General features: G+C 39.2%; 1 protein-coding gene across 4 annotated transcripts in view; it reads right to left on the reverse strand.

Moving 5' to 3' along the window:
- LOC102796156 (serine/threonine-protein kinase WNK1-like) overlaps positions 1 to 20,075 on the reverse strand; it is a 32,439-nt gene extending 12,364 nt beyond the window's left edge. For 2 of the 4 annotated variants that reach the window (XM_087843035.1, XM_087843036.1), the window contains exons 1-6: positions 19,879 to 20,075; positions 16,960 to 18,214; positions 4,450 to 4,622; positions 3,461 to 3,681; positions 1,641 to 1,798; positions 44 to 132 (exon numbers count right to left, since the gene is read on the reverse strand). In XM_087843035.1, the coding sequence (XP_087699161.1) occupies positions 44 to 132; positions 1,641 to 1,798; positions 3,461 to 3,681; positions 4,450 to 4,622; positions 16,960 to 17,745 (1,427 nt within the window). In that variant the 5' untranslated portion in view covers positions 17,746 to 18,214; positions 19,879 to 20,075. Of the gene's footprint in view, positions 1 to 43; positions 133 to 1,640; positions 1,799 to 3,460; positions 3,682 to 4,449; positions 4,623 to 16,959; positions 18,215 to 19,421; positions 19,517 to 19,878 lie in introns of those variants that run through there. The other 2 variants (XM_087843034.1, XM_087843033.1) reach the window with 2 other exon arrangements.
- Between the last annotated feature and the right edge of the window lie 4,216 nt (positions 20,076 to 24,291).

The raw sequence follows: 24,291 nt of genomic DNA on the forward strand, positions 1-24,291 counted from the left end.
TTTGTAGCGAGGCAGACCACCCTGAACTTGCTCAGTAAGAGACCTCTCATCCTTGTTCTGACGAATACATCCCTCGATGATCTCCTTCACTTCAGGAATGGCCACCTTGTCAAAGCTGCCTGGCTTCACCCCCTAAAGGAAACACAGAACTCTGAATGAGAATGATTGTCTTCATCGCATCTTTTCTTATACTTGATAATGCCCCATACCTTGTTCTGTTTTTCAGTTCAGAGACCTGATATCACTACTAAAAACAGTTGGCATTTGAAGTGACAAACATCTTAACCCAACTTCCCCTTTCACATTCTTGACAAAGAATGTGAAGAGGAAGAAATTCTTTCTGCCTGGAAAGTTAAAAGAACCCCGTTTGGAATTTTCAACAACAGCTTTTAATAATGCGTCTTTTGTTTGTTTGTTTTTCCATTTCAAAATTTGTTTAAAAAAAGAATTATTGAAATGTCATCCAATCTTTCCTCATTGATAAATTTAGGTTTTACAAGTTATACTTCCCACATTCCATTTGTGCCTTAAAAACAATAAACTTAGTATTATATGCAACGTAGGTGTACAATCTCAACACTGGTGTGAGATGCCTGCTGGGCAAGCAATAGCTTTTAAAATATTTCTAATGTCATACTGCTAGCCTGCAGACTCACTTGCCTTTAAGCTCTGAATTTAGCTGAGCTCAGAGAAACCTTTTCCTTTTTAAAGAAGAGCATGAACATGCAGATACTTTACTATGTTCAGAAAAGGTCAAACATCAAAAATAGGGGGTACTGACCAAGATGCACTTTCTAGTGGAAGGGGAAATATAAGTGGCTGGAAGAAACAGTGCATAAGAATGTAATGGACGGCTGATGAAAGGCGATGAATTGAAGCCATGACAAATGAAAGTGCTGGAAAATTTAAGACTGAACTGAGCAGTTGAGTTAAAAGCCAGAAAAAAAAGAAAAAAAGTCAATTTTTCCTGCAGTTAACAATACAGCCAGAGCATGTGACACTACATCCTTAAAAGCTTTTATAACTTCAATGACTCAGCGTAGCACAGGGGTAAATGTCAAAGAACATGCTCTGTTCAATGGCGTGGAAAGACCATTTTTAGTTTGTGGTTAATGATAAACTGAAGGTATTGCTATAGACTTCAAAAGAAATTTTATAGCTAGCACTCTCAGAGTGAGTTCAACTGCTTTATCTCCAAGTGTCCAGTGATTGCATGAAAATGAATCATCGGTGACTGCGGATTGCCATCTATTAGTATGATCCGTATGAATAAACAAACAGTCACTGGCCCTCGGGGATCATACAAGACTCATGCTGGTTATTCAGAAAATAGCAGGTCTGAACTTGTTTAGTGTTATATTAGTTAACTCTAATGGCTTAATTAACATACAGGAAAGAAGGAAGACAAGGGAGGATTATTAGGATTAAAAGCTTTTGTTCTTTTTAAACTTGTAGGTTCTTCAAACAGAATAAGAAGATAAATATTATTATCAGAGCAGAAGAAATAAAAGTAATGCAAACTAAAGACATGTCAGCAGGAACATGAAATGATTCCAGAAGTGGACATTAGCCTTCTTGGCACACAGGAAGAGGTGAAGGCAGGGCAGAGGGGTGACTGGAGGGTTGAAAAGACGACTTACGCTGGTAACTCTGCGGTAGATCTGTGCAGCATTCTGGCACTCTGAGTAAGGGTACTCTGAGGTGGCCATCTCCAGCATGCACATTCCAAAGGCATACACATCCACTGACTCGTCGTACTTCTCCTCATACATCTCAGGCGCCATGAACTCAGGGGTACCTTAAATCAGAACAACTATTCAGAACTCCCTTACTGATTGAGTGGGCTTCTCACAACCCATTGCTCCTCTGCTCCTCTAACCCATGAGGGGTTGAGGAAGAGGAGGATGAGAAGATTGACCAGCCTGTTGAAATCCCCTGGAGTAGAACCTGTGAGATGAAAGTTGGAAGAAAGAGGAAAAAGAAAAGAAAAAAGGGGGAGGAAAGCAAAAAAGAGAGAAAACAAAAAAGGAGGGAGAAGCTGGGCTCAGTTAGACTGTTGAAAAGAAGGCACGTGTTTGTCTGTGTAAGACCTTAACATGTTGGGATATACACGTGTAGCTGAGATGACCAATGTGCAGGACACACTGGTTAGCCTGAATAAATAACATTGCACCATTCAAATATTACCTCTAAAATGAACCACTCAGGAATAATACCCATGCCGAAATAAAGTGGAATTTGTTCACAGTAATGCCAATTGACCCTGTAATGTAAACAGGACTAGCTATGGAAATAACTTTTGTCAAGACCTTACCTTACAGCCACAATAACATTCCCTTTTATAGTACACCCACCTTTCGGTGTCTGACTTACCATTTCATCTTCCCCTGCAGGAAGAAAGTGTTATGGTCAAGGCTGAGAGAAGCAGATCCCATAGCTAGTAACAGTGCTCAACAGTGTGTCCGTGCACATAAGCCTTTTTATATTAGTAGATTATTTTATATTCAATCTCAGGTCTTACACAGAAAAACTCATTTGGTTATTTGAATGTATTTTTCTGATATTGATGCGTATGACAGCACACTGTCAGACTTACCAGGCCCATAAAAGATCATACTTACTCAATGAACAGCAGTACCCTATTCATTCCAAACAGCAGAATGGGGCACAGCTGAGGCTAGAGCCTACATTTTAAAAGCATACCCAAGACTGTGAAAGGGAAAAGAAAAAGAAAAGAAACAAAACAAAACAAAAGAAAAGAAAAGAAAACAAAAAAAACCTGCAAAATGCTGACAGAGAGAAAGTGGGGAGAGCTCCCTGGACACAAAGATGGAGCAAAAAGATTCTGCAGTCCTGCAAATATTTTCAAAAACATCAAGAGACAAACACTTAAAAAAATAAAATAAAAATAAAAAACCTGTTGAGGCAAACCCATAGAAAGAGATGTTAAACATCATTGGTAAAACTGGCAAACAGACCACATATTTCCAAACCACAGAACAAAGACCAGTCTAAGACAGAAGCAAAGGCCATACCTTTTGCCATGGCCAGGTTAGCCTGCAAGAAGGCACGACAACTACCATAATATTAATATTTAACAGTAGTAGAAATGTTAGGCGCTACTTACATTCAGTAGATGCCTGGAAAAAAAACTCTCTCTTTGTGGAGAAACATAGAACAGAAATACTCTGTACAAAGACCAAACTTGATAAGTTACTGTATGAGTGCAGAGAGAGAAAACCTTGTGGTTATCTTCCTAAGATTACCACAGTATTTGGCCTCCTTTTGAGCTGTGGTTTGAGAGACAGCTGAAACGCTGTGGTCTGTTTTTGAACCACATCGTCAGAAAAACAATCTCTTATCTACACACCATAATTTTCCATAAAACATGTTATCATGGCCCCAGAAAAGGTACTGTCCCATTGCAGGACAGAAAACAGAAAACCCACTGGATTCGTACCTATAACACTTTTGGCAAAGGATGCGCGTTTGAGAGTGGCCAGTCCCAGGTCTCCAATCTTGACAGACCCTGTGGGGCCTGTGATGAAAATGTTGTCACATTTAAGGTCTCTGTGGATGATTGGAGGAGCCCGAGTGTGAAGAAAGTGGAGGCCCTTCAGGATTTGTCTACACCAGCTCCGCAGCACTTTAATTTTCATCACTTTGAACCGCTTCAGATATCTACAGGAAAGCAGATCATATTATTCACTAGGGTAGAATTTCAAACTCTATACGATTACATCGATTTACAAATACTACAGGAGAAAAAGATGACAAAAAATTACGTTTTTTAAAATACGATTAGAAAACCACATACTGCTTTGTTTCCGGTGACATGTACACATTTCAATTGCTAATCATATAATGTTGGTAAGGTAGGCCGATAAAGTTTCCTTCTACTTGCTGATAGCATACTTTCAGCTTAAAAATTGGGCTTTTTCTTGAGAGAAAAAACACTTTAATAAAAAAAGAATTGGTTATCCTGTGAAATTAACAGTCTGTTAATGTTACACACATGCTGGACTGATAATGTTTTCACATTAATGTATCAGCTGCTAACTACATTGCTTCTGTGGTTATCGGCTAATTTCTAGTAGTTAAAAAGCTAACACTGACATGCGGACCAGCCAAGTTAAAATTTATGAATATATAATGATTTAATACTTCAGTGTCAACTACCAATCATGTGTATTCAGCTGCAAGTTGTTCAGAATGCAACTGCAAGGCTTGTAACTAAGTCTTCTAAGTTCTATGTCACTTGCACTGGCTCCACATCAACTTCAGAGTCCACTTTAAGATTATGGTTTTGAGGTTTTTTGTTTTGCTTTTTACATCTGAACTTTTACATCTGTACATCAACAGTAAGTCAAAACAAGATGAACCCATCCTATTACAGTGTGTATACTGAATATGCCCTGCATCTACAAATTCCCTGCCACCGTAACTCACGTTTTGAGTGTGCCAGAAGTCATGAGCTCCGTGACCAACACAATGCACTTCCTGCCTTTGGAGGGTCCTTCCCAGGAGTCGTAAAAGCGAACAATGTTGGGATGTTGTAGTCCCTTTAACATGCCAGCCTCCTCCTTAAAACGCTGCCGTTCCGACTTTGAAAGCTTACGATCCTACAAGGGATGAAAAAGGAAGATTTCACTCAGTGAGTGCAGCACCATTTATACAGATGCACATGTAATTCGGAAGAAGAAAAATTACAATGTACAGTGTGGTAATAAAAAATTATCATTAGGAACACCTGAACTCTACATCTGTTCTTTAGTATCTGAATTCACCCATTCCTACAAAGGTTAAGGAGCTTGGAGCTTCTAAGCTGGATGAATGAAAACCTAAAAAGACACATTCATACAAAGTATTTCTTAATCCACTAGCAGTTTAACTAAGAAAAGGTTTTCAAGATGCTTTCAGTTTTTCAAAAATTTCACATATGCTTTGATAAAAGAGGGGCAGGGATAGCTCAGTAGGTAGAGTGGTGGCCCCATGATCGGAAGGTCGGTGGTTCAAATCAACTGAACGGGTACCCCTGAGCAAGGTACTGTCCCTACACACTGCTCCCCGGGCGCCCAATGGCTGCCCACTGCTTCACTGAGTGAATGGGTTAAATGCAGAGAGGAATTTCCCCAAGGGGATCAATAAAGTATACATTCTTCTTCTTCTAAAAGGAAAGATACAGTAGGATATAGGAATGTGGCTGCCTGTTTTCTATTGAAGATGACTGCATACTAAAAAAAACAAAAAACAAAAACACACCCAACTCTGTTTGCCCTTGGGTAAAGAAAAACAAAATGCTAGAAGAGCCAGTGCTCAGTAAGAAATATGGGATATCAGCACATTGAAGACAATCATGTCAAAGAAATAATGCATCAAGCCTGGCTAAAAAAATTTTTAAAATACACTTTAAAAATACACAGTTAAAGTAAAAACCTTGTAACTAAAGATTTAAGACAGATAGTGGCATTTAATTTACTTTAGCCCAGGGCTCCTGTTACATTAATTGAATGGCCCAAAATAACAGGGAAATTTAAAAAACAAACAAACAAAAAAACAAACAAACCCAAAACATTACGTCAAGTATAAGAAAACAATCTGTACTCATGTGCAGAGTCATCTTTTTTGAGCAAGAAAACCCCTATACCACCACTGTCAAATCGTGTTAACACGATCAATATACATGATTCCATGTTATGGTTTCAGATTTTCACTGCCACACATCCAAAGATGAGAGTAACTATGGTAATTTAGTCAGTAAGACAATTTAAAACGTGAACAATCACAAATAACAACGAATATATAGAGCCAATTGCGCAACTGAGGCTGACGCTGTGTTCTCAGCAAAGAGTCAAGTGTCTGGCAGTTGATGACCTGTCAATGAATCATAGCAGTATGTACACCTGATAGCATTGTCGGTCATGTGTGACTTAAAATTCCATCAACTGACTGATGCATGCAGAAGAAATGACATTAAATCCTCCTGTAGTTTCTGGGTATTAACAAAAAATGTTGCAGGGTAAAAAAAAAAAAGGGTTTCCTGTCGACTGCTAGCATGACCTACATTTATAGGCTGTATGACTACAGAGCAGTAAACCCATAGAAGTTAAACAAGCCCAGTAAAATCCTTGAGCCAAAGACCTCCCTTGAAATCTACAGGGACTGGCCATAGGCCAGGCTCTCCAGGAAATTCAGCCCATTGTTTTAGTGCAGTGTAAGCTCTTGACTGCAAGTATGTGATAGCAAAAATGTTCCAGTAACTGACATTACTTGAACAAAAACATAACTGACCAAAAAGCCTTAACGGGAGATATCTTGGATGTTTCAGGTTTGCGTAATGTCTGAGGGAAACAAATTGATAAACTGAGGGAAATAAATGTGAGGAGCAACAATAAGGAGTAAGGAAGGACAATAAATCTGGAATCACTGAAAGGAAACAGCAGTGACAGAAGATGGAAGAATTAAGGTTCCACCAACTGAAACTGCAACTGGACCTAATGACCTACTTTCCAGAGGATTTATCCATTTATCTAGCTGGACAGTAATTTTCCCTCTCTGTCAAAACAGTCATGCAAAACATCAACAGCAGTATTCACAGCCTCAGAGCAACACCCAAACCTCCACCCGCCCAAATATGAAACTTTTGTATGAATACAAACATTTGCATTGTAGGTACAAAACCACCCCTCTGGTACAGGCTTAGTAGCCTATGCCTCTGAAGGAGTGATCACCATTCCAGTCCAGAGAAAACACAAAAGTGCCAATTCTTTTGAGACAACAACAAGTTGTCTCAAAACATCCTATATTGTAGGGTAAAGACCCTACACTAATAAAAAGAAAACCCCTAGGCAACCCCTTATGACCAAGCACTTGGTGACAGTGGGGAGGGAAAAACTCCTTTTTAACAGGAAGAACCCTTTAGCAGAACCAGGCTTAAGGAGGGGGCAGCCATCTACTACGACCAGTTGGGGGTGAGAGGAAAGAATAGAGCATAGAGTGACCAGACTAAAAACACAGTATGAGATCATCAGCAGCCTATGCCTATAGGAACATCACTAGGAGGGGGGAGGAGTTCAGGGTCATCTGATCTAGCCCTAAAACGTCCGGACTTTACTGAGGTACGTTTTGTTTTGTTTATGCAGCACTCTCTCTATGTACATTATATTTATATTTAACTTTTACTGAAGGCCATCACTTATCATTTAACTTTTTTTTTAAATTAAAAAAAAAAGAATGAAAAAAAGGTTGGCATCAGTAGGTGGTGGACGGGTAAAGGCCATGACATGCTGATGTACAAATTGAATAAAAAGACAAAGCAAAAGTCTAATATTGCCTTCAAAAGGGCCACATGAAACTCCTTAAAACAAATAGGCAAAAACAAGGTCCAGTCTGGAGCCAGCATGCTACAAGCCTGCCACAACTGTGCACAGTAATTTGAGAGCAGTTTGGGTGGGGTGCAATCTTTTGAGAACAGAATAGTTTGCAGTTAAGATCAAATTTAACTTGCTTGAAATCCCCCTAGCCCACTTTATAGACGCACAAAATTGATTGGTCTATAGAAATCCCCACTCTAGCATGTCCTATACACCCCAAATTGTGTCCAGGTGAAGCGTGAAGCACTCCATCTACACTGCATGCACTGTGTAGAAAGCACTGCTTCCCCTTTCTGAAGTGTTTGGGTTTTGCCAGAATTTCTGCCAACACTGAGTGAAAGCCATCCTTTATGTCCTTGCTGAATTCAATTTTTGAATTCCCATTTTTGATTCTACAGCTGCCAAAGCTACATTCCGTAGCTATTATCCGTGAGCTGATTTCAGAGAGGTACAAGGTAACCAAGCTGATTCGACATGTTCCTTCAGCTTGAGATTTATTTATCGCAGGTTCCCACCAGAGAATTTGGTGGTACAAGACCCTCAGCAGTGTGGCTGTGCAACATGGTCAGGGACATGAAGATCTTCCACATACTCCAGGCACGCCTTTCCCTTGCTTTGTCAATGAAAGTTAAACGAAAAAGGGACGACAACACATCACACCCTCTTTTGACTGTTACTTTAAAGAGCTCTCTGGTCTGTGTCATGTCTTGCTCATACTGTCACTGGGAAAGTACCCAACTGTCTCCAGAAATCCCGTGCAGTGAGGTCAACTGAAATGGTGTCAAAATAACTCTTTCATTTTTAAGTGACTTTGTGTCAATAGGAACTTTAAACAACGTATTTCTCCCCTTATATTTAGTTGCCTTTATGATATTTACAAATTAAATTAAATAAATATTCTTGGGTCAAAATTAGTGACTGACGAGATAAAGAAAACAGCAGCGATATCAGACAGGGACTTTCCAAACAGTAATAACCCATCAAGAAAAACTGAAAACAATGGAAAAACTAAAATGACCAACATAAACTATACTAAAATATCAATGTCTTCCAGAATAACCATTCCTAGTACGTTTAATTATTCTGGATGTAGTTACTGACCCTTTTATTCTACTTACCTTACCATACCTAATCAGTTTTATCACAGTAATTGCACAACATAGCTCTTTCAACTGATTACTGAATATGCATAAATGTATCTTCTGAGACTTATGGAAGAATAACACTATGTTGAGTGATGATTTTAGTTTAAAGGTGTTTGAAGCAGACTTCCGGATGGTGAGTAAACTGGTTGCAGCATAATCTTTCAGCTCCCGGGCGGTCTGGTTACCCCTTGAATATTGACATGTTATAACACAACTAAGAATATTCACAGTTGTATGCCAGGGGGTGACAAGAGAAAGAGAAGAGGAATTTGGCAAGAAAGTGCGGAGGAAGAAGTTTTTTCACCGTAAGAAGTTGACGGTGCTAGCAAGCTAAAGCTACACGGAGCTATGGAGGCAATTGAAGCTAACATTGTCGCTGAGCTGAAAGAAGTCCAGGATAATTTGAAAAGAGAAATAGCGGAAAAGACTGTATTTGTGAAAACAGAAATGTTGGAGTTTAGGAAAGAAGTGGGGCAACGGCTCGACGAAATTGTCACGGACATGAAAGAGGTAACAAGCAAAATCGAGGAGGGTAACCGAGGTGGAAGAGGTCACAGTCGATCTTAAAGACGTGCTCGGCCATGCTCTCCAGTTACAAGGGGACCTCCAGACACGTCTGTCTGACCTGGAAGCCTGTTCTTGCAGGAATAACATACGTGTTCACGGGATACCAGAGGGTGAAGAAGGGGACAACATGCTCGAATTCATGGAGAATTTTATAAAGAAGGAACTGTCTCTCTCTGACACCAATCTGGGCATACAGCGGTGCCACCGCTCACTCTGCCCCAAGCCACCACCGGGCTCCAAACCCAGGTCTATCATGATTCATTTTTTGGAATACAAGACCAAGGACTTGGTGCTCCGTTCTGCGTGGACCAAAGAAGAAATACTGCTGAATGGGAGACGTGTGTATTTCGACCAAGACTACCCCAGTGACATTTTAGCTAAACGCAAAGCATACAACACAATCAGGAGGATTTTAAAAGAGAAGGGGCTCCGCTCCCAAACACTGTATCCATCGAGACTGCATGTGTTTTATGAAAACGGGCCCGTGATTTACAACAACGCGCAAGACGCATCCGACCTGGAGAAGAGGAAGTTGATGGAAAAGGGAGCGGACGACCCAATGCCATGCATCCCCATACCCAAGCCGAGGACGCCCTTCTGGGAAAGAGCGAGCGGGGCGCCGCGGCAGACCCGGGAGGAACGGATGAAATACATCCAGGAAAAGCTCCAGGGATTCAAGCGTATGGATAGTAACACCTAATTTTTTTCCCGCACCTAAGACCTCTGTAAAATAAGAGTAATAGGTTTGACCACAGTTATGGGATGTTACTGGCTTTCTCCAAGAGCGCTGCTATGATGAGCAGAGATTACCAAGCAGCACTACAAGGGGCTCTCTGGGACTCTTCTCTTTGTTTTGAAGTTGGACGTACACTTCATAATTGGAAGTTATATATGTTATTTGTTCAGGTATGTTGTTCCTTTGTTCTGCAGACCCACGTTTTCTTTTCAGAGCACCTAGAGGTTTACAGGTATTGTGTATTTTCCTTTTGCTGATGGAGATAAGACAACAATATAAGTTAATCACACTTAACATTAATGGTTTACATAACCCCATCAAAAGAAACAAAGCTCATGCTAAAATGAAACGAGAAAAACAAGATATAATTTTCTGGCAAGAAAATGACATGAAAAGCATAAAAGAATCTTTTGTGACCCATTATACCTGACTGTACGCAGAACCAACCATAAACCATAAAATAAAACAGAACGTGGTTCCTACAGACCCATATCAGTCTTGAATATCGACTACAGGATATTTGCAACAATATTAGCTAAACGGTTGGAATGTATAACTTCGGAACTAACGGATACAGATCAAACAGGTTTTGTTCGAAATAGGCAAAGTCACGATAATGTGAGGCGGGCTCTCCATCTAGTAAACAAAATGAAAAATGGCGTTTGATTCTGTCTGCTGGAATTATCTTTATTTGGTTTTAACAGCCAAATCATCAGGCGCTTACAGTCTCTATACAACTCGCCCCCTGCCAGTCCCACTCTCTTTGCGCTATTCATTGAGCCTCTGGCACAAGCTATCAGGGAATCTAAAGACGTTAGAGTTGTACTAATCAATGATGTAATGTATAGGGTTGGTCTGTATGCTGACGATGTTCTCATAACGCTAACCAACCCTGAAATCAGTCTGCCTATTTATTTTTTCATTATTGAAAACGTTTGCCATATATTGGTGTGATCCAATGTGTGAGGCTAAATGGAAGGAGATAGATCAATCCTACTGTGAGACACCGCTTCAATCACTGCTTGGAGATCAACCACTTATTAAAAGACATATAGATGCAGACTTGTTCCTGGTACGAATGAAAGTGCCCAAAGAGATATGGCAAAGGATACCCAAATATGAGAAAACTGAAAAAAGTGCCTGGACTTTAAGATGGCCTGCTTACGATTCGGCCATGTAGGAATAATGACACAACGTACATCAAAGCTAGATAGGAAAAAGAGGCCGAAATAATAATACATGACCACAACTGGTTCAATATATATAAGGCTGTGGTAATGACCTCGAGCTCAGGTCTATGGAGGGAATTTGCATGGAAAAACACGGTGCATTTTTTTTGTCACGCCTAATGCTAAGAGTAAACAAAGTAAAAACCCCGACAAGGCTCAGTGTTGGAGGAACTGTGGCTGTGTATCTGCAGGACATTTTCATATTTTCTGGGAATGTGCTAAGATTGTCCCCTACTGGCTAGTAGTGATTACAGAAATCAATACCATGATGGGCTTGAACTTGGCCCCTGATTTCACTCTGTTTTATCTATGTGATTTGCCCCAAGGACTGAGGAAATCGGACAAATATCTTTTATTAATACTATTGGCTGGCGCAAAGAAAGCCATAACTCGCAAATGGCTAAACGTGGATCCACCGTCATTTTTGGACTGGATAGGCATTATCAAGGAAATTTACATAATGGAGAGACTGACTTTTTCACTATGACTTGCTGCTGATAAATTTGAGAGGCACTGGAAAAAATGGGACCTTTACTTGAATGGAAAAATATTATAAATTCCGGTACCATGTATGGTAAATGGTCTGTATTTGTATAGCGCTTTACTTGGTCTTAAGGATCCCAAAGCGCTTTACACTATACACAATCATCCACCCATTCACACACACATTCACACACTGGGGCGCACTGACAGAGGCGAGGCTGCCGGACACTGGTGCCACCGGTAGGGGTGGGGGAAAAAATCGATACTGTGTAGTATCGCGATATTTTGTTTGCTAATAATGTATCGATACAGGGACAGCAGAAATCGATATTTTGTTACAAAAAAGGTTTTTGTGCTCTGACTTCAGAGCATGTTGATCCTTTTTCTGAGCAAGAATCCTGACATTCCTTCACTGTCCAAATATGTTTAACTTTTTTTTGGCATAAATATGACAGTTTACTTATTTTAATTTAAGACGTGTTTTATTTTAATTAAGTTTAAAACTTTTTTATTTAATGTAAAATTATATTTTGTTTTAATTTACTTTCAAATTCTTCAGTTGCTGAATGGGCTGCATAGTTTTCATAAATTGCATAATTCAGAATAGCTATAATTGTACCAGATGGTTGCATTCAGTTAAGTTGGACTAGACTGTAATACAAACCGTTGAGTTTGTCAACCATAAAACTGACTGAAATGAGACAAAGACTGAGTGCGAGACTTTGATATTAGATAAAATGAATATTGATAAGGTTTACCTTTATGTACAGAATCTGAATATCGCAAAATATTTTAAAAAATTGCAATAATATCGTATCGTGCGTTAAGTATTGTGATAATATCGTATCGTGGGATGTATGGTGATTCCCACCTCTAGCCACCGGGCCCTCTGACCACCACCAGTATCATGTATCATTGCTGTAATTCACCTATTTGATTTGACTGTACCATAAATGGATGTCTTTTTTTCTTTTTTTTTCCCTCTAAATGCGTCTTTGCTAGCCTAGATGCTCTGTACTTGTTAAGGGTCTGAATGTTTTGTAAAAAATATACAAAACGACCAATAAAAATAAAGTGTTAAAAAAAGGTGTTTGAAGCAATGTGTGAAGGACTGTTAACTACAGTATCTCAAAAGCAAAGTGGAAAATGCGGCTTCGAGGCAAAGGACGTCATAAATAACCTAACAGGCCTAAAAATAGACAAAGGAAAAAATGCTAACGATAATGCCGAGGATCAGCTCTATTGGGGCCCTACTCTAACACTGACACTAAGGTCAAGATGGAGCCCTCTGGCTAAGATGTGACAAACAGCTGAAAGCCATGTTAAAAAAAAAAGAGTCACCGTTAGCTATTTAGTTGCATTAAATGCAGTATCTGTGGAAATATTTGGTGTTCTCTTGACAATGTAACATGACATTGAGGTCAAAGATCACTGTGACTGCCACGCAAATTATCAGTGAGTAAGGGGGAAAAAAGCTGCCAGATCCAGGCTCTTTCACAATCTAATAGTATTATTATCATGTTTTAATTGACTTTCAATTAAAAACAGATATCCAGTCAAATTAGAAGAGAAACCAATACAGTGCTTACTGAGTATATCACCCCTCACCCCACCCCAAAAAAGAAAAAAAGTTCTTAAACTATATAAATAAACAACCACTGAAAGGTCATCTATCTTCATTCTTATTTGTTAAACTCTGCTAAAGTTTCAGATTTTAACATTAAGTTTGCAACTGTATTTAAAACCTTCATCCATTAATAAAACAACCTTAACATGTGGGGAATGTTGTTAAAATGTTTCCGATCAATACTACTACAGTGGCTGCTTTTATTTTCTACAAACTAAATTCAAGCATGTAGTGCTTTAAAGGTATTTTTAAATTTGATATGTTTGATAGTATCACTTTGAAACCTATGGAATAAAATTTTTGTTCAGAATGGCATTCAAAGAGTGAAAGTCCAACCATACAATTAAAAAAAACAACTGCAAAGTTAGTTATTTCCTCACCAGCTCCCTACAGGTTTAATAAAAAGCCACCCAAAAATGTTCTTTCTGTGAAGAAATATTCTGCACGACCCTGACTGAATAAAGGTTAGAAACTACCATAGTGTTCTCAAAATCTAAATCAGTGACTCAAGCTAAAAAGGACATGACCTTTATACAGTAAGAGTGAGAAGGGAACCAGTATCACACCAAGTATTTCTGTTCTACTGTTGTTTGTAAAACTGGTACAACATAGTTGTTCCTCGTGTCACCGGTCTTTGACCTCAGGCTGAGATAGGGTTTTCTGCCTACCTTGTGCTTTTAGTGAGCAATCCCTTTAATGCTTTCCTCAGTGACATTTCTATTCAAATTTGTCACAATTAGAAAATTAAACTCTTACAGTAAACCTGAAAACCTTGATTCATGAAATGTGATGAGGTCTCTGTTAAAATACTTGGTGTAGCATGTCACTTCCAGCGGATGCCATCGGCCAGCTGGACAGAGGGCTGCCATAGTTTATACAGGATGCCTGGAGTATTCTTACTCATCTTTCAATCTGTATTTGAGAGGAAGGAGGCGTGGAAGCAGCAACTGGAAGACTGAATAGTTGAAAATGCAATAGTGAGCCAAAAGGGGAGGTTCCTTAATTTCTTCTTTTTTTATTTTTGGTCCCTCCTCAACTTCCTCTCTGGGGTGACCTACTTATCCTTCAGACATGTCTGCAGTGTGAAACAACTGTGGGGGTTCATTAGTGGGTGAATAAAGGTGAACAAATAAAAATTCGCAGTCAATTATAGCACAGATTGCCTTATAGGTTGAATAAGCCAGGGCCACTTCATTAAAATTTCAAAGACAGTTTTCAGGCAAAGTTGCTGCATATCCTGCAATTGCTGCCTTTGGTCAGAGTGAAATCAAACTGCAGAAGAATTTAAGGTTTATTTACATCTACATAATCTCTAAAAAATGTATGCATTAAAAAAAAGATTTACATGTTTATTTGTGTGTGTGTGTGTGTATAAAGAGCATTAAGGCATGGGACTACAAATGTGACTATTTCATTTTAATCATGTTAGAGATAAACTGAAGGTCCTACGAGGGGAAACCTGCCTGGCTCGTTTCACGAGCAAGCAGCCACAAGCTATTGCTCATAGCTGGCACGCCAAATTCTTAACAAATATGTTGCAAGCTTTATTGTGCATCAATGACTCAAGTATTAGCAGGACGCCAATTAAACTAACTTCTTGGATCTCTACTCCTTTCTTAAACAACTCAATCTTAAATCTCATTGTGATTGTTATGTTAAATATATGCACCTCTAGTATCATCAAATGCCCCTAACACTGAACTAATGAAACTAGGGTAAGATAACGTATCTAAATAAAATAATGTGTGTAAACATATACCACCCAGTGTTACCATCTCTGTACATCTTGAAGGCATGCTAACACCTGGATGACCGTGGGACTACATTAAAAACCTCTGACGTGTAAAGGGGATTTCAGCTTCTCACGTACAGCTGAAGTTTCTAATCTGAAACTTCTGAGGTGGCAGTGGAAGGAAAAAGCAAAGAGTGCCAAGTGAACAAAAACCTAACTAGAATTCAGTTACATTTATGGGTTTCACTACTAATGAAAGCAAAAGTATTGCGATAAAACCCAAAAGGTTGATTCTGTTCATCTGGACATAGCATTTTCAGTGGGAGAAATATTTCGTCACCCATCCAAGTGACTTCTTCAGTCTCATATTGAGATAAAAGATTTTTTTTTTTTTCTGTTTTAGAAGCTGTATCTTTATTCTGTTTTTTGTTTCTGTCCTTCCATTGCAACAGTTCACTTTCACTATTTTCTAAAACCCCAAACTGACCTCTCTCTTAGTAGGCTGTGGCAGATTTAGCTCAACTAAAAGGCAGAATGACAGAAAGAGACTTTAACAAGAATAGTACAACTCAGCTGTTTGGAAACGCTTTTGCTGCTCCCTTAATTTCCCAAAGGGTCGCCACAGCGGATGGATCTGCATATTTGGCTTGGGAAGTGACAGACCCTGAAACCCCCCCTCTTCTGAATAATTCAACATAAATTTACTGGGTAAGATGTTATGTTCACTCAAATTGCAGATGTGATACTAACTGAGAGCTCAAGAAGAAAATAAAAATGTTACTATGAACAACCTTAGTGGAAAGTTCAGGGGCTGCAAGAAGTCTGTCTTGGGGTCAAATTAAATTACAAAAAAAAAAAAAAAAATCACCACTAAATGCAGTTTAAGCCACAACTAAAAAGGTATCCCATCTTATACTGCACTAACGCCCAAGTATTATACATATTTGAGCTTTAGGAAAGTAAAATGTGAGAAAGTTGAAAGAGAGTGGGAGGTGGACTGATGGTTCACAAGCAGGCCTTGGCAGGTCAGCCTGCAGGAGATTCCTCAGTGAGGAATTTGACCCATTTTACATTCAGGCAAGCATTCAAAAAAGGAATGCATTGAGCATGCGTGAGATTGTGTGAGAGGGGGAGGGGAACTTGCCTGTAATCTTCACATTGTTCTGAAACCAGTGAGCATGTGTTACTGTGGTTCTCTCCGCAGCCGTGTGAGTCCTACTGCTCTCATGGCAGGGTAAAGCATGACAGTGAGAGCAAACATTCATGTGGTGAATGAGGTTAAACTTTGCTCTGGGCTATATAGCTGCTATAACTGGACAGCAGACAGCAGAACAAATTTTTTACGAGCCAAAAAAAAAAAAAAGGTAAAACAAGTCCACTCAAAAGTAGGTCAAAGGTCAGATCTGTGACTAAGAATGCTGAATGTTAATAAAGTCAACTTAAATATTCCTGCTGTTGCCATTATTAGCTGAGTAGTAGTAATAGTAATGGGATTTCTGAGATTTATAATCTTTTATGTAATTTTAGACAAAGCTTCAAAAGGTCCCATTATCTGGGAGTAAAGTGAGGTTTCAAGAATCTGCTCAGTTGCATTTTCTATATTTCTACACTAGATACCAGAAACTAGATTTAGATTTTCTAGCAGTATCCTCTAACAGTGTGAACAGTAAGTGTGGAAAATCATTATTATGACTACAACAATTCTGCACACATTTTGTCAAAAGGTAATTTCCTGTGTTCAAAGAGGTTGTCATAAAGGAATAGTCATTTATCAAAGAAGCCCTGATAGCACCAAATAACTTCCCAGTCTCTTAGAGTGAAGTCAAATCAGGAAATGGGAAGTTTTCTTTGGCTGTTTTGATGAAAAATGTAGAGCGAAACAATCAGGAAATGCTAGCTATGCTTGGTTGAAAGGAAATGATAGTGGCTGCAGCTCAGGTAACAAGGTGAACGGAAATTATTTTGACTCATACAAAAAAATTATACAAAAACAAAAAAAACGGGGGGGAAATGAGGCAATATGTGTGTGTTACAAAGTACAATCGTTGTATACAATCGTTTTCATACCTGCAATTCACACCAAGCCACCTCCACAGTGGTCTCGGTGTCCAAGCCCTTGTAGACTGTCTTGAAAGAGCCACGTCCAATTTCTATGTCAAACTTCAGGAACCGTCCATCAGGTGATGTGCCCACTGCTTTGGTTTCAGCCTCCTCGATGTCTTCTTGGACTTTTTTCTCAGCTTCCCGTTGCTCTGCCTCTGCTCGGGCTCTGGCGTCCTTATCTGCCTCCTCTCCTTCCTCGTGTTGTACCTTCACCTCAGTGCCGCTTTCAGGTTCAACTTGACTTGGCAATTCTGTTTCCAGGCTGGGTGTCGTGTGAGCTGCTACTACTGCCTCTCCATCACAGATGTCACGCACTCTAGCAGGCTCTTGCTGTGAAGGCACTACAGCCACCCTGGCTATTTCTATATCTTTTCCTTCTCCCTCTTTTCCACCATGCACAGACTTCTCATTTTGAGATAAACTTGGTTCAGCCTTGGGTGAGTAAGTACCAGCAGTCTTTTGCTGCTGGAGGACTGCTTCCTGTGGCTGAACCAGCTGAGGCGTAGGGATGGGGATCTTGCTGGGTAAAGGAAGGGCCAAAGCTGTGGCATTAGAATCACTGATGACACTGCGACGTAGAAAACGGTGTTCAGGGTTACATCGATCGCGTTCCATGGTGTGATGCCGGCGTCTCACTTCCACTGGCCGACCCTCACCAACCATCGAATCTGAACCAGAACTAGGGCCATTTCCACTTTTCTGAGGGGGAGCCAGGAACTTCACCATTTTGTCGTCTGGCTTTTCCGACATCCCACCACCCACACTAAGAGTTAAGGAGGTACGATAACTGAAAAATTAAAATAAGGATATTTTCATGCTTGCCATTTTGGCTTATGTAAGCAATATCTAGCTGTGCTTCAAATAGGAAAAAAAGAGAAAGATTTACAATGTCTATCTCCAGCTCTCCCTTTTTATCGCTCAAAGACTATCTTTATAAATATATTTCGGGGACTGAAGGTGTAAGACGAGATGCGTTCTCTTACAAATGGAGAGGGACTGAACACTGCAGCAGAACACAAAGTGCTGATGTTGATATACAGGTCTCTTTAAGTCCACACCATCCATCCTGTACGACACAGGGTGCAGCTTCGATCAAGCATAAGGAATCACTGGTGAGGAACAAACACACACAGCCTACAACAGGCACAGGCACTAAACTCCCCAGTCCAGGCAAAGGCGGGATGAGCTGACAGTCTCAATTTGTTCCAGTCCAGTATTACTGCAAGAGAAAATACAAAACAAAAGCTTCCTGACATGTTTTGAAAAGTAGCCAACATTATATCAAATGTCAACAAGACTTGTGAAAATCTAGTCTAATCTAGCCTTGCAGACAGAATTTACAGTGTATACAGTTTAACAAAAGTTTAACAACACCGTTTTAGTGCTAAGTACAGCTTATAGACCAGAATCTAAGAATTAAAACATGACTTCATTTACAGTGTAATACACTTAACCACCAGATCATTTATGGTTTAGAAATAAGATCTACACTCTAAAAAGATTTTCGTCTCACCCTAGCACATGTGACACATGGCAAATTTCCCTTTAAACTGGTACTGTTCAGCTGTGCTCCATTAAAATACAATTCAACTGACAGGTTAACTAAACACAAGCTATTATCTATAACTACTGCACAGCAAAACTAAGCATTTTAACTATATGACAAGGGACACGACAATGACATTTGATTCTGCACCTGAGATTTGTTACAGAATGCAAGCAATGTTTTCAATATAAGCGAAAAATATTATTAGCAATTTTAATGTCAATTAATATTGTCAGAAAGGCTAACGCAGTTTATAATACAGTTCTTAAAGCCGCATATGGCCATAAACATTTTTACTGTATCCGCAAAAGACAGGGGCCATCTAGCATTTTATGACAGCAGTGGCAGCTTGGCATTCCTCTCCTGCTTTAATCATGCAACCTTGCGTGGAAAATTTTGTTACTTATTCATCTTTATCCTGCCACGGCTGCAGCCATTACCTGACCAGGCAACCATAATGTCAGAACTAAACCGGATAACGTTGGCTGTGATAACATTCAGAAAAATAAAACAAACGGCTGCGCAAATTAACACAATATGAGTTGGAGTTAATTTAATCCTCTCTTGCACACACATCTGTCCTCATCGCGTATGTGCGACAGCACATCAATTTGAAATAGCTACAGCGACTTTCTCGTTCAAAGCGAGGAGGAGGAGAGGCTCTTTGTTAGCGAGCTAACGAGTACGGCTAGCAAACAGCTAGTTAGCTGGCGCTGGCTAATCCTTAACAGGGAACCGATAACCGACGGTGACCAATTTCCGCGTCACGTCTTTAAATATATTCCCTTTTAATAATTTACAATTCCACATTACTGGCACCACTCTCGTCGTTTTAACGCCGCTGTAGGCGTTAAAAATAAGCTATAATTCGCAACTTTACCATATTCGGGTCCCGTTTCCATCCCCGAGTGGTTAACATCACACCGGATGCGCTAGACCGGTGTAATCGGTTGAACAGCTACCAAAGCAATGACTGTTACCCATCTACTCAAAGCTAGCTAGGCGGGTCTTTCTTGTGGCCTAACGCGCTTAGACCCGCCTCCTGGCTGCTCCATTCAATTTAACGCCATCTGATAACATTAGCGCTTGTTTGTTATTGTGATTACGCAGTTAGCAATTTTATTTTGTTTGTTTGTTTGTTTGAATTTGTTGACTCAAGTCAAATATCCATAGCTGAGTGGTAGACTATCTTACGTTATTTAAAAATAATTTCTGTTTGATAATGATAAGCTGAGTTTAACTCCTTAGCGCTTGTGAGTTTAATATTGCTAGTAGCTAGCAGGTTAGCTCGCCAAGCGCTAACGTTGAGCTGTGCCGGGTGGCAGATAGCGACCTACCTCAATAAGACAAGTGACGGTCAGTGGCGTTTCAGCGGTCCTCACAGCGATAAAAAACAGAACACAGGTAGATTACACGTGTAGCTAAATGTCAGGTAGATACGTTCCCCAGTGTGAAAACCGAAGCTGCGATTATTGGGGCTCGCTTTTCAAATAAGCAGCGCAGTTAGATAGAGAAACGGTTTCAGCACAAAGCGCCTGCGCCGGCGGAGAATGACCTCATAACCATAACACACACACACACACTCACAAACCGATGGCTTTGATAGGCTTTGATGCTGTCACATTTGCTTTTGATTTTACCATGAAACTAAACGATATAAGCCCTAAAATCATACGTAATAAGCATACTCAAAATTAATTAATGATTTAAATTAATAAAAATTAATAACAATAAATATTTTTATTTTAAATTAATAAAAATACTTAGGACAATATGGATAACTACACAGAGGGCCCCTCAATAAATGAGCCCATTTCTGAAAGGTTAAATGGAGGGAAGATAAAGCGGACTAATGTGCACCCTTGAATTTAATGAGCTGGATCATTTTACTGAAACGATTGAGCCAGCCCCCACGTTGTTTTGTGTTATGGGTATTACGGTAAGAGAAACTAAGGTCTGGTTTCAAAATTAAAGGGATCTCCAAGTCAATCTACTCATTTAGTCCGTCATTAATGATATATGTAAATCATAAATTAAATCTAGAAAACAAAAACAAAATACTATTAAAACAAATATATTCCAAATTTAAATAGAAATAATAAAAGTATATGCTGTTTTAACATAATAATTTCACTTTAGATCCACAGTGCACACCCCAACAGTGTCCATATTAAAAACAAACAAAGAAACAAAAACAAAACAAATCGATAATAATCCGTATACAGTGGGGCAAAAAAGTATTTAGTCAGCCACCGATTGTGCAAGTTCCCCCACTTAAAATGATGACAGAGGTCAGTAATTTGCACCAGAAGTACACTTCAACTGTGAGAGACAGAATGTGAAAAAAAAAATCCATGAATTCACATGGTAGGATTTGTAAAGAATTTATTCGTAAATCAGGGTGGAAAATAAGTATTTGGTCAATAACAAAAATACAACTCAATACTTTGTAACATAACCTTTGTTGGCAATAACAGAGGTCAAACGTTTACTATAGGTCTTTACCAGGTTTGCACACACAGTAGCTGGTATTTTGGCCCATTCCTCCATGCAGATCTTCTCAAGAGCAGTGATGTTTTGGGGCTGTCGCCGAGCAACACGGACTTTCAACTCCCGCCACAGATTTTCTATGGGGTTGAGGTCTGGAGACTGGCTAGGCCACTCCAGGACTTTCAAATGCTTCTTACGGAGCCACTCCTTTGTTGCCCGGGCGGTGTGTTTTGGATTATTGTCATGTTGGAAGACCGAGCCTCGTTTCATCTTCAAAGTTCTCACTGATGGAAGGAGGTTTTGGCTCAAAATCTCACGATACTTGGCCCCATTCATTCTGTCCTTAACACGGATCAGTCGTCCTGTCCCCTTGGCAGAAAAACAGCCCCATAGCATGATGTTTCCATCCCCATGCTTCACAGTAGGTATGGTGTTCTTGGGATGCAACTCAGTATTCTTCTTCCTCCAAACACGACGAGTTGAGTTTATACCAAAAAGTTCTACTTTGGTTTCATCTGACCACATGACATTCTCCCAATCCTCTGCTGTATCATCCATGTGCTCTCTGGCAAACTTCAGACGGGCCTGGACATGCACTGGCTTCAGCAGCGGAACACGTCTGGCACTGCGGGATTTGATTCCCTGCCGTTGTAGTGTGTTACTGATGGTGACCTTTGTTACTTTGGTCCCAGCTCTCTGCAGGTCATTCACCAGGTCCCCCCGTGTGGTTCTGGGATCTTTGCTCACCGTTCTCATGATCATTTTGACCCCACGGGATGAGATCTTGCGTGGAGCCCCAGATCGAGGGAGATTATCAGTGGTCTTGTATGTCTTCCATTTTCTGATGATTGCTCCCACAGTTGATTTTTTCACACCAAGCTGCTTGCCTATTGTAGATTCACTCTTCCCAGTCTGGTGCAGGTCTACAATTCTTTTCCTGGTGTCCTTCGAAAGCTCTTTGGTCTTGGCCATGGCGGAGTTTGGAGTCTGACTGGTTGAGGCTGTGGACAGGTGTCTTTTATACAGATGAGGAGGTCAAACAGGTGCCATTCATACAGGTAACGAGTGGGGGACAGAAAAGCTTCTTACAGAAGACGTTACAGGTCTGTGAGAGCCAGGGATTTTCCTTGTTTGAGGTGACCAAATACTTATTTTCCACCCTGATTTACGAATAAATTCTTTACAAATCCTACCATGTGAATTCATGGATTTTTTTTTCACATTCTGTCTCTCACAGTTGAAGTGTACCTCTGGTGCAAATTACTGACCTCTGTCATCATTTTAAGTGGGGGAACTTGCACAATCGGTGGCTGACTAAATACTTTTTTGCCCCACTGTAAATGGAGACAGGGGTGTATTCTGTTTGGAAAAGTATCGTCCTTTGAAATTTGATTACCCACGGTTCTTGACTAGAGTTTTGTTTTTTGTTGTTGTTGTTGTTTTTACCTACATTCAGAACACCACTATATAGAAAAATCCTCTTGTCAATGTTTAATTCCAATTTTGAGCCACAGTACATATCCTCTCATTATTATACAGTTAATATCAGGTCAATCTGACTTTGGATTTCAAAATAATCACCCTGATGATGATGATTTCAGAATGCTGATCAAAGGAGACTTGCTGATTTCAAATTTCTATTATTTTAAAATACAAAATCAGACTGAGTTGATATTGACTGAGTAACACTGCAGGGTGTATCCTTTTGATCTGAAGTGAAACAGTCTGTGGAAACAGGAAATTTCTTTTTAACAGCATTCTGATGTGAGATGAAAAAAAAGCATACATGAACTATTTCAAATGGCTATTATTTTGACATCTAAAATTATACTGACGTGATATTGCCTGAGTAACACTGTGAGGGTGTATCCTGTTCAACTGGTCTGTGGAAATAGCAAGTTTCCTTATAATAGCATTTTAAATTCATACAAAGATAGCTCATATATGACATCTCTGAAGGCCTTTACTTTGAAATCCAAAATCAGACAGTCTTGACACTGATAGAGTTACGCAGTGAGGGTGCATACTATTGATCTAAAGTGAAATTAGTCCAAATAAGTCTGTGGAAACAGTTTATTTGTTATGACTGTGCATGTTGTTTGAAATCGTAATTGAATTGTTATTACATTTATCATATTTCCTGATCTCTTTGATCTGTAATTAGATTTTTTTCCACATCAATTTCTGTATTTCATTATTTGTTACGTCATCGATGATGGCCTAGATCTCAAGAAAAATGACAGATTAATGATTGGTTATATCTTTTGTATACATGTATTTTAGAGATAAATATAGACTATCCTCTTGTCACATGTGTTACCTTAATCTTTTGGCAGTTTTAATTTCAATTTTTTTCCCTCAGATTTTTTAGCCTTGTAGACAGAATGACAGACTAATAATAACAATGATGATGCAACACTTCAGGAGATTATCTTTATTATTTTCACTCACCTTTGTTAAAACTGTGTTTTTGTCCATTTGTGCAACCATTTATTTGCTATAACAATGGGGAAAAAAACAGTTAGAAATGAGTAATTAAGTATGATGCAATCTTTTATATTTTAGCTCTGATGTGTAACATAATTCAATGGATGTGAAATAAAATAGAAAAATTATTACAAACTTGAGCAATCATGACCAGTTCTTTATCAGGCTTTAGGAAATATGTAAAAGGAAGTCATTGTGGTGTTTTCTTTCAAAATAATAGCCTTTGCATACAATCTAATGTAGTTTATCACATTTACAATTGTAAAATTAATTAATTAGTAAAAATAACACGGTGTTTATCGACAGTACTTGACCATGGGGATGAGAACTCCTGTAGTGCTTGGATCTCTATAAATTGATGGCTCAAGAAGGTGTAATTGTTCAGTTAACATATTATTTTATTTGAAAATAAAAATAAATTGTAACACCCAAAGCATGTGTGGAGTGCAATATTTCTGTAAATGTTAGGGACAGAAAAATGGAAATTTCCATAGAAAGGCTCACAAAGGAACAATGGACCAAAATATGTTTTAGTACACAGAAAAACATGACTTATCCCACACACTTTCATACTTCTAGTTGCTACTATATTTAATAGTTCCTTTTATATTGTTCTGGTATAAATTATCCTATATTCCTAAATATGTAGTAATAAGTATAGTTATAATAGAGATTTGTTTCAGCTTTTGTGGTCACGTTTGTACGTGAGCTGAAAGAGACATCACACGATATTTCCTGGGGACATTCCAGGTAATTTTGGGGGGAATATAAAC

The sequence above is a fragment of the Neolamprologus brichardi genome, chromosome 7, assembly GCF_056152115.1.
Source record: "Neolamprologus brichardi isolate AB-2024 chromosome 7, ASM5615211v1, whole genome shotgun sequence".
NCBI lineage: Eukaryota > Metazoa > Chordata > Actinopteri > Cichliformes > Cichlidae > Neolamprologus > Neolamprologus brichardi.